The sequence below is a fragment of the Galleria mellonella genome, unplaced genomic scaffold (genome assembly GCF_026898425.1).
Source record: "Galleria mellonella isolate WM207_F2 unplaced genomic scaffold, CSIRO_AGI_GalMel_v1 utg312, whole genome shotgun sequence".
Taxonomy (NCBI): Eukaryota; Metazoa; Arthropoda; class Insecta; order Lepidoptera; family Pyralidae; genus Galleria; species Galleria mellonella.
This window is the reverse complement of record NW_026442074.1, coordinates 8598352-8610376: the sequence shown is the minus strand read 5'-3', so window position 1 is coordinate 8610376 and position 12025 is coordinate 8598352. Positions and strand designations below refer to the sequence as shown.

The 12025-nt window shown below is 34.0% G+C and overlaps 1 protein-coding gene across 1 annotated transcript in view; it reads left to right on the top strand.

Moving 5' to 3' along the window:
• The window catches only part of LOC113516494 (unconventional myosin-XVIIIa), a 269678-nt gene that overhangs the window by 30643 nt on the left and 227010 nt on the right, over positions 1-12025 (top strand). Inside the window, exon 4 of the mRNA XM_052895899.1 lies at positions 835-972. Coding sequence (XP_052751859.1) covers positions 835-972 — 138 coding nt within the window. The remainder of the gene's footprint in view (positions 1-834; positions 973-12025) is intronic.

Sequence of the window (12025 nt, the reverse complement as noted above, 5' to 3'; positions counted from 1 at the left end):
ACTTGTTGAAAAGTGGTAACCTTCGCCTATAAACATGAGCAGTACCGTGGACATAACAGAGTATACTGTTTTTTTATAAATTTCTATTAATTCCTAGGACTAGGATTTGTCAAAAAAAAATACTCCAGAAAACATAAATATAAAGATACTGAGACAATTTAAGATCACACTGTACAAATGGCTTTTGGACAAGAGTTATTATTCATTAAAGAACTTGATAGACTAGAAAAAAAATCCTTTTTATAAACACATTCATAACATGATATCTTTTTTCGTTAGTATTTGAAACAATTACTATAAATACTAAAATTTAGCATGCCATTGTTTTGACAAAACACGTATGTTCTTAATATATTATTACATTGATCAATTAATTGATATCAAGTATTTGAATTAATCTCTACTTTTTAAATATTTAAATATCTTCTAATAATAAATTGTACTTTATAAAAAAATGCCGACTTAAGTCGTAGTAAAACTAGTTATTTTATTTTAAAAACTAAACTACTAAACTGATTTTGATGAAGTTTTTATAGGTTTAATCTAAGAGTACACTTTCAGATAAAAAAGAATCTTTCAAATAGGTTTATAAATGATGGAGCACTGAGGAAACAAACATAAAAAATATAACCGAATTGAGAACCTTTTTTGTAGTCGTTGAAAAGCAGAGATTATTAATTCACATTTTTTTTTTATGTTACATGATATCTTTGCGAATTTTGAGCCGATATAATTATTTCTTTGCCACCGAAAGGGTGTACTCCTATGTCGGTTTTCTGTCCTATTTTTCTGTCTCTAATTATTTTATTATATTAAATGCCTATATAATAACAGGTGCAACCAATAGCGGAGTTGTGCGAGTTATCGCGCAGGCGTGCTGCCGACGGTGGTGGCGACGTGGAACTCTCCGACAGCAACGTTCGAGGAGGCACTCTAAGCCGTTCTGGCAGTCGGCGGTTCACATCCACTCAGGTATTTATATTTTCTTTTATTTTTATTCGAATGCTTTTGAACAGTCTCTGAGGGAAGGGACTGTTAACAATGAAGATGTTAATTTTTTTTATTATTATTCAGAACTTCGAACGCATTTAAGTAGTCTCACAGAGGAAAGGGATTGCTAGTAATTAAAATATTAAGAATTTTTATTTTAAATTTCGAATCCGTTTGTAACATATATAAAAGACAGGTATTCTTAGAAATAGGGATGCTAATTCTTATTGCTAAAAATAAGGTATATTAGATGAGGCTGACCTCCAGATAGAGTTGTCCTTCTAGAAACTACCGTGACCTGACTTCATACACATCGTTTCATACATTGAGATTCTGCTATTATATACGATTAGCGAAGGTGGATGCATCGCTCCATCTTCATCTATAAAAATCTACGAATACCTTTCAATAAATACTGGAATAAAGCATTTCTATCACCTTGTTTGTTATTCTAAACTTTATAAACAAAAAAAAAAAAAGAAACTAATATATAGCTTTTTATGAAACTAGAAAAAAATAATGATAAACATGTCTATTGCATGATTACCTACCACTGTTACTAGTTCTCTTACTCTTTTGCATTTCCAATAATTTCACGCTAAAGTAAATATTCAATATTGCTCTCTTGGGATGCAAAAAACGGAATATTTATGTTTATTGCGTTTGTGATATATTCAAGTGTAAGTGTTTATTACTCAGACGAATATTTACTTTTTCTGTTATATAGCAATCAGCCGTGAAGTTTTTATTAAGACGGTCTCTGTTTTATCCTAATTTAAATACAATAATGAATCTTATGTCGTTGTTATAGCGATACATTGAAATTTAACTTACTTTATTAAATCAATTTAAATATTTATTTAAAAAATGTAATGACTAAACATGTTGCATATTGCAGGCCAAATTTTGAGCCCTGTTCCCATGGTCCGCAGTGATTTTACTTCGATGTAGTTACTATTATGGGATTTATATTGAATATTAGCTTTTTACCTTCTACTTTGTGCGTGAGTTTCCGAAATAGTAAAACTAATGGTGACCAGTGGAAATAGACCTTTATTATAATCCAACCATAGACTAATGCAAACATAGAATAATCCAAACATAGCTAATGTTCTGTAATACAAATACAAAAAATCCGGTCAAGCGCGAATTGAACTCACATGGCCAGGGTTTCGTACATGATATATATAATATGACATAAAATTACCTTTATTGTATTTATCCTACGAAATAGATAATATTGATACCATTAATACTACAACTCGTGATTTCTTATTTTGGGTTATAGTTTTGTGTTTTAAAACTTGACCGCATAACTAAGTTTATTTTTGGAGGCTTTTTAATAATTTCTAAAAACTAATTATTTATTTATATTCAGATTTTTGCTTAAGAAACTTAGAGGGGGATGTTTTTATTCAGATAATTAGATTCCTTACAATCAACAATAATAATAATTATAGTTAAAATAAACAACAATAAAAAGAAAAAAAAAGTACATTTTGCTGGCAATATTTTTCAGCCCATTCATATAATACCCCGCTTGGACTATACTACTCTACTTGCACTATACCCCACCTGGGCAAATTTTGAGTATCCGTTTCGGACCCGCTAGCAAAGAAAATAAATATACTATTTCAATTATTTCCATTGCAGTATATGTGGGCTGATATGTAAAACTATTCCAAATTTCAAATCGATAGCATTTATTTATTTATTCATTAGTACAAATATGTGTACATGGCGGACTTAATGCTAAAAGTATTCTCTCCCAGTCAACCATAGGGCAGTGTCAGAATACTCGAATGCGGTACTACTATGTATTGATATACATACATACTAAAATTACATTAATAATTGCTTAGATATAACACTGTGACAAACGGACAGACGTGCCGACGAACAACGGCGCACTATAAGTTCTCTTATACCTTTTTGGTACAGTAGGGTTCTGTATAGAATGATTGAATGTTTCGTTTTGTTATAAATTTTCTTTAGAGAGTATCTCTGTAACATTTTTTTTACAACACTAATGAACATGCGGCTGCACCTGATGGTAAGTAACTACCGCCGTCCATGATCACCCACAACACCAACGGCTTTGCAGGTGTGCTGCCGGCCTTTTAAAAAGAGATATGCTCTTTTCTTGAAGGTTATGATGTCGTATCGGTTAGGAAGTACTGCTGCTGAAAGTTGATACCAAAAATTTCAAATTTTAACAAAACTATTTATTAACTTCTCATTAAGTTATATTGGTACAGACTACAGAAACCGCAGCGTGACATTATCGTATCGATGTAACGCAGTGGTCTTGTCAGGATAATCAGACCACACGTCTGTTTGGCACCGAATTGAGATCGTATCTAATACAAGCTTTTGCCCGCAACTTCGTATGCAATTTTTTTTTATACAACTTAGAATGGCAAACAAGCTGACGGCCCACCTGATGGAAAGTGGTAACCGTCGCCTATAGACATGAGCAGTACCATGGACATAACAGAGTATACTGTTTTGCCCATGATACCCCCCATGCGTTGCCATTCCTGAGGACTCAGGTGTTATTCCTCTGTATCCAGTAAATTGACGCCATATCCCACCCTTCAAACCGAAACACAGCCATGCAAACACAACTGCTTCACGGTTGAAACACGAATGGGACAGAGGTACCCAAGCAATCGACTTTATACAAAGTCTCCCTCTGGTAAAATTTTTGGCAATATTTTTATCTTAAAAATATACAGATTGATCCTATAGATATTTTATCAAAATCAGTAGTTTCCCTTTAAATCAAAATAAATGGTTTTGTCACAATAATTTTTTTTTTTGTGAAGCATAATCTTAAATTATAACTCAATATATAGTATTCAGTATATTTACCATTTCGAGCTGCATTAGCTGGAATGGTATTTTTTTTTATTTAATTAAAGTTAACAAACAGTAATACAATATATAATTATAATAAGATTACATTTAAATTAATAAATAATAGTACTACCAACAACGTTAACTACAGATTGCTATATAAAGAAAGAAAGTATATAAACATGCAAATATTGCCGAGAAGTGGAGCTGACCATTATACCTATTCATTAAGTTAAATTATAAATAACATTGACACAACCACATCACTGGTACCAATTATACGAAACAAACAAAAAAAAAAGATATTTAAATATATACATCTATTTTATAATTTACTAATTATGTGCAGCATTACTAAATTCGTGAGGGAGGGAGGAGGTTACTAATTGTTTAGCTACCATTTTTTTTTTTATTTAATTGTATATCACAAGGAACAAGGCAAACCGATTTTTGCTTTAACATCGCATCGCTTTGGCGTGTGTGGATGCTTTATGTGAGGGCGTGTCTCGTGTGTACGTTATTAAATACGACAGAAAGTGTAAATTGAGATGTATTGACCCCCCTGTATCAAGACAGCTCCGTCTACGACCCTCTAATGCCGTAACAGCAAACTGATCAGTGACTCACGCTTGGGGGACCATTGATTGAATACCCGCCACATGGTTTGATGTTGTTTAAGGTTATTGACGCACTTTATGTTTTTATATATCACTGGTTTTTATCCACAGCTTAGTAACCGTGAATTTTTTTAAAAGAATGATAATCGAATGGTAACCCTGTTGCGGTATCGTTTTTTTTTTTTTTGATGGGTGAAAATGGTGTGGTAACCCTGCCTACGCTAACGGAATACGCTGGCGGAGCACCAGTGAAGGGTGATAGATGAGAATGAAAACAGATCAGTTAGCCCATCATGATGAATTTATCAGGAATTAACCATGATAGTTTCCAGGGAGAACCACGAGGAGGTGGACCTGGTTGGGTATATTGCTAGCAATGGGATTCTCAGTCTCCATTACTAACAATCCCTTTCCGCCCTGGGCGCTGGCGCTAACGGTATTACATTAACTAGGCACTAGTAAGGGATAATAGATAAGAATGAAAAAGGTTGGTGGGTATATTGCTAGCAATGGGATTCTCTGTCTCCATTACTAACAATCCCTTTCCGCCCTGGGCACTGGCGCTAACGGTATTACATTGACGAGGCACTAGTAAGGGATTATTATCCCTTACTAATAAGATAAGAATAAAAAGACAGGTCAGTTAGCCCATCGTGATGAATTCACTTGGCATTGAATACGATGGTTTCTAATAGAGGAACCACGAGCAGGTCGACCTGACACCTATATTGTATTGTTAGTAATGGGGGGCTACTAACCCCTAATATTAACAGTCCCTTCTCCCCCTTTGTATGCGTGGTTTACATATAGAAGCCAATACGTAGTTTACGTAGAACTTACTTCTAGTTGGCGTATCAAGATAAAACATATAGCTATCAGAGACTTTCAGGAACTGTGAAGATTGCATTCAAATTGATACAGTATTTTTTGCTGCTGCCGGAACAATCGTACAAACAAACACACAATAATTATATAAATTATTGTATTATACTTCTAATGCTTTTATTAAGACTACAGGCAAAATCCCCTTTTGGAGGAGGCCTATGTTCAGCAACGGACAGTTAACGGCTGATGGGATTAGAGAAATTTAGAAAAATGCGAAAGGTTTTGATTGATTAAATCTAATAATTCGCAATTTACAGTCACATTAGTATTGGCAACACTAATATAGGATCAACACGGGAAAAAATCCTATCGATTGCAAAAACTAATTATCATGAGATTTTGTTCCATACAAAAATCTATTTCAGTTGTGGCAAAACTAGTTATTTTGATTTAAACATTAAACTATTTATTTATTTACACTTTATTGCACCATTTATAAAATAGTAAATACATTTAACTGTAATAAGAAATTATACAAAAGGCGGCCTTATCTCTAAGCAATCTCTTCCAAACAATCTTTGGGTAGAGGACGTTGAGAAAAGAAAATTACTGAGTCGATTTTCATAAAATTTTTATGTGATCAATCTATAAATATGTCCTTTCAGGTAATAGAATTTTTCAAATTGGTTTACAACTAACGGAGTTCTAAGGGTAACTACGAGTAGCATAAAATAAAATACAACCGAATTGAGAATCTCCTTTTCGAAGTCGGTAAAAAATCGGTTTGGACGTCAGTATTCACACGAAAAATACATTCGAATTTCGAACCTTTCTGTTATTTGAAGTTGGTTGGAAACATTCATTTTTGTACATTGTCATATTAAACAAAAAAAAAAAAAAATAAACTAAACACTTGATAATTACCTAAAGGACATTACGATAACGCGTAGACGAGCGATAAAGAAGTAAATATAGGTGGAACAGTACTTGATTAGGCTAGTAGATATGGGTAGGTAACGATATGGTACTAAAGATTAGTCAGTCAAGCGAATCCTGCATTTTGTAGTGCCTAACATTTATTATATTCTACATTTTAAGGTCAAAAAAGATTGTGGAAGATCTTTTTTTTTCTTTTTATAATAGCTCAGAATATAATCACACAGACATGAACAAGCTCTGACAGTTATACATATTTTTTTTAATGGATGATAATGGAATGGTAACCCCACCCGCGCTATCGGTATACGCCGGCGGGGTACCAGTGAAGGATGATAGATGAGGATGAAGTAGGTCAGTTAGTCCATCGTGACGAATTCAACAAGAATTGTTCACGATGGTTTCCAGGGGGAACCACGTGGAGGTCGACCTAATAGGGCATATTGCTAGCAATGGGGCTGTCAAACTCCATTGCTAACAATCCCTTTCCCCCATGACAGTTATATTAAATGATATATCTATATGTGTAACTTATAGACGATAAATATACTATTAGATGATGATAATCCATTCCCAAGGAGGATTAACGCCTGGCAGGCGACCAGTCGTAAAATCAAAAGCTATTTAACCTTTTAATAACTTTTATCTTGTTCTCTTATAACCTTGGGCAATATGAATAAAATTGTATTACGCAGATCCCAAATAATTGGATAAGGGCAGAAAGATAATGATGATACCAGAGGGAGACTTTGCACAAAGTCGATTGCTTGGGTACTTCTGTCCCATTCGTGTTTCTACCGTGAAGCAGTGTTTGCATGGCTGTGTTTTGGTTTGAAGGGTGGGATATGGCGTGAATTTACAGGGTACAGAGGAATAACACCTGGGTCCTCAGGAATGGCAACGCATGGGGGGTATCATGGGTGAAACAGTATACTCTGTTATGTCCATGGTACTGCTCGTGTCTATAGGCGACGGTTATCACTTTCCATCAGGTGGGCCGTCAGTTTGTTTGCCATTCTAAGTTGTATAAAAAATAGTTAATTTGTTTGTTTGCCATTTCAATTAGCAAAAAAAGGGAGTGTCCACGAACGCTAAGTATATATATATGTAATTCAACGTATAGAGTTGCAGCTGGCTTATTCTCGTGATACAGTATGGAAACGGGAAAGGAGAAGTTAGGGAATATAGTTTTTCTGAATATTGCTAAACATGCTGAAGTAGGTACTTGATGTACTCAAAATCAAACGTATCTAATGATAGGTATGTTATCGCTACCGCGTGCGTAAGGTAGGACGAGACAGCAACGTCTGGCATCTTGTTTCTTTTATATACATACGCTAAGAAAACGTATCTCATAATAGACATGTTTGCTACATGCCTAAATATGTAGTTTTGTTCACCCACTGTCTTTTAATATTATCATGAAAACGTAAAAGAGTACAACAAGAACGAGAAAAGAGGGGTTTCAGCTCGAGTAAATCCGCGGGTAACAACTAGTAAGATATAAAAATATATACTTTGTAATAGACACTACAATTCAGACATCAAAGACCAACTACACAATACCTCAACTAGGTACTCATACGCTCCACCTACACTTGATGGTGAATAGACTGTGAATGTTTAAACTAGTGACAAGATACATAACAAAGTATATGTCTGCATAGAAGTCTGAAGTGCACGCATTTGCCTTTGATAAAAAAAAAACTATTTTTTTTTTTTAATTTATTAATTTCATGATTTTGATAAATACTTAATTTAATAATAATGCGATTAAGAGATGGCTATTATATTTATCAGTGACCTCTTTTTTTTTTTCAAAATTAATTGAAATAAGATCTCAGAATACGAGATCACTCTCTATCGATTACAAAAGGTCATCGGCCAAAATGGAAAATAATATAATTCGTATAAATTTTACACGTAAAGTATTGCAAAAGAACTTGATAACTTTTTAATGTTATCTTGTATCCCTATTCCATTTCAGTTATTCAATTATTAACTAAAATTTTATCGATTTTCCCGAAAACGGAGATTACTGATTCCGCCTAACTGTGCGCAGATTGTCGGCCAGTGAACCGCGGCAGCTTGTCTAGACGCCCCGCCTTGCGCTCTGCGAGTATTTTACAAAAAATGAATGAAGTAATAAATATGATCTCTGAAATCTGAAGTCGTCAGCTATTTTTGTGAAAATGATACGCTATATCTTTGTCAGTACTAGACAAATTTTGGCATTTTTTTAATCTATGAGGCTTATTTGTTCGATATTAATTTTGTGGCAAATTCTAATATTTTAAAAATATAATGTGTCTATGAAGCTTCTTGTCGCTGATCGGCGCCCTTTTCTTTATTTTAAAATATGAATACTGATGTTATTATTGGAAACAATATTGTTTTTTTTTTCTATATTAATAAATACAACGTAATCCTAACAAAATGTTGATTATTTCTTAAAGGTTGTTTAGATTGCTTAGCGATAAGGCCGCCTTTTGTATCACTTCTCATTAATATTTACTATATTTATTATTATTTTATTTGGTGCAATAAAGTGTAAAATAAAATAAATTATTTGGTATTTTTACTGTTTTCCATTTTATGTAGGATTGAAGCAGTTATAATAACTCATTGACAATTTTACTTGAATACGAGCAAGAATAAAATTTAAAAAAAAAAAAAAAAACTTCTTCAATACTAGCGATTCGGCCTGCCTTCGCATGGTTAGATGTTTCTTAAATATTTAGCCTATGTTTCTCGCAGATAATGTAAATGTTGATAAATTTGGTCGGGAAGTTTTTGAATTTATCCATTACCACAGATAATATAATACTATATGCCATTACAGACATATAATGAAATCTTTCCTCTTTATTATATTAGTATAGATTATTCAATACAAAGATGTTTTTTTCCCTAACATATTGAACGGAAATTTATACAAATGCAGCAAGTTTGCCCCGTATCTAATATATTATTTATTCGATACGCTCAGCCCTTGAGATTTATTGCCACCATCAAAAGCAACATCCCACCCTTATTTTTTCTCCAATCCTTGAACTATGCATGGGCGAAAAGACAATATGTCCACAATGCGGTTGTCGATAATTTTATAGAGAACTTGCTGTAACCCCCGGTTTTATTTTATTTTCCTCCAAAAAATTCCAACAGTAAATTTACTATATTTTTTAATGGATGATACTGGAACGGTAACTCCGCCTGCGCTAACGGTATACGCTGGCAGAGCACCAGTGAAGAATGATAAGCAAGAATGATAAGGCAGGTCAGTAGGCCCATCGTGATGAATATACCCTCCAGGTGAATTCCATTCAGCACGGCTGTTTCCAGGAGGGATTATTTCTAGCAATGGAACTCGTAGTCCGCATTACTAACAATCTGCCCCCCACCCTCCGCAGTTAGGCTTTGATGATGTTTTAAAAAACGCTGCTACCTATCCCTTGACCATTGAATTTCCTTAGTTGCCTCTACACGAGAAAAAGGGTGGCTCATTCTAGGTCGGGACCACACGGCTTAGAATGGGCCACCCCTTCCTTTCCAGGTAGAAAATTGATTACAATATTCTTTCAAAGAAATTATAATATAGTACTTAAACAACAAATATACTACAATAAGCACCATATATAAAATAGATCAGCACAAAATGTTTAATATGTGCAAAACAAATATTTGGCATATCCCTTTGGATATGAACCTATAGTTCCCCATAAGGGGAGTTTTGCCATCCCTGAAACCTCAGTTAATCGTTAAAGATATTTTAAGAGGGACGCTGCTGCCTGTCTCTCGACCATTAAGTTTCCAAGTCACTTCTTACGACGCCAACAGGAAAAGAAGTGGCCTATTCTATGCCGGGACCACACTGCAACATATAGTGCATAAATAATTAACTATAATTGTTAAATATAATAAATGCTTGATGAGCTGCGGCGGCCGTTGATTATATATCGAGCCGTATACCTAATGAATATAGATGCATACATGTACATACATGTCACAAATCGAATCACAAAAGATTAATTAAAATCCGAATTGAATGTTGTATTCACAGTTCATGGGATTCGGTAGCCGTTTTTCATCAGATGGCCTGTCTGCTCGTTTGCTTCCCTAACTATAAAAAAAGCTAATAAGGATTTACGTGGTTGTCGTAAAAGACGACTAAGGGAACTTCGTCGAAGGATGGCCAGCAGCGCCCCTCTTAAAACATCACCAAAGCCTAATTGCGGTTGCCAACCCGCCTGCCAAGCGTGGCAACTACTGGCAAAATCCCTCTTATGCGAGAGATATTTTCAGCAGTGAATAGTTAACAGCTGACGCAAAAAAAACTTTATAATTTGCAACTCTGGTGTGAACAAAACAAGCTTGCTCGCCCCCGAGAATAGATTGTGTGTAGAAGTACGGCACCTCGTTAGCAGGAACTTAAATGAGCTGCAACCTGCGCACTCGTTACAGTCTACAGCTCTGTCTGAGTACCGGGCGTTAACGCACTTACGACTAGATAAGTGCTTTTGATTCCACTGGTAACATTTTTAGTGTTTTATAGGAAAATGGTTGAAAAAGAACCTTTATTTATAATTTTGCCATGATTCTGTGCAGTCATTTGTCTGTACATTATCCTTACATCTATACTTATAATAAATGTGTAGTGAGAGGTCAATTCTGTACATGAAATATATTTCGAAAATGTGAAATGAATGAATGAAATTGACAATGAATACTACACACAAACGCACGATATGTGCTGTGTGATACCCATGGTACTGTTCATGTCTATAAGTGACGGTTACCACTTTCCATCAGGTGGGCCGTCAGCTTGTTTGCAAATTCTAAGTTGATTAAAAAGAAAATTACAAATAATTACATAACATTTATAAAACTATGTGACCATTTAGTCTGCAATTAAACAGTTACCCACATATCACATGTGTTTACATATTAACAATGCACAACACTGACCGTTGTCCACTAAAATATGGGGAACAATCAATTTTAATTAGCATTAATTCTCTCCCCTACGTATAATGAAATGCACACAGCAGACACGTCATTAAAAATCCTGAACATTGCGTGTAGAACGATTTTAATAATTAAAAAGGTCACTTGTTTTACGTTGTGATTTGGTAAATTAAAAATTTAAATAAATACCACTGTACACACAGAACGCCCTCTATGCCTGCACTTGCCTTTACTAGACAATTGCTAAATATAGTAAATTTTATTTCAATTTGTTCTAGTAATAAGTATTTTTTAAAAACCAGCAAAACTGAGGTGCAGGTTCGTTTACTATTTTTTTTTTTCAAATAATATAGTTAAATGTAAAAAATAACGTATATTTTCTTTGATATAGATATACAATATACTGATTTAGAGATGTAACAAATAGATCTCTTAAGCAAATCGTCAATATACATTAATTTATTCGCTTCCAATATAAAAGTAAAATATCATGTAGTTTTTTTTTTTTTTAAGAATTACCTATCTAAGACACAGGAAACCCGATGGCAAGAAAAATTATCAAAACCGTTTCAAAATTCGTAAAGATATTCCGCAACGTACACAAACAATAATTGTGTTCCACAAGAAACTGACTTCAGTTGTGGTATAACCAGCTATTTTGATGTACAAACTAAATTACCGAATTGATTTCGATAAAATTTCTATATGACCAATCTTTTCAGATAAAAAGAATTTCCCATATTGGTTTATAACTAACAAAATTACGAGATAACAAACATAAAAAAAAATACAACGTATTGAGAACTTCCTTCTTTTTGAAGTTGGTTGAAAAG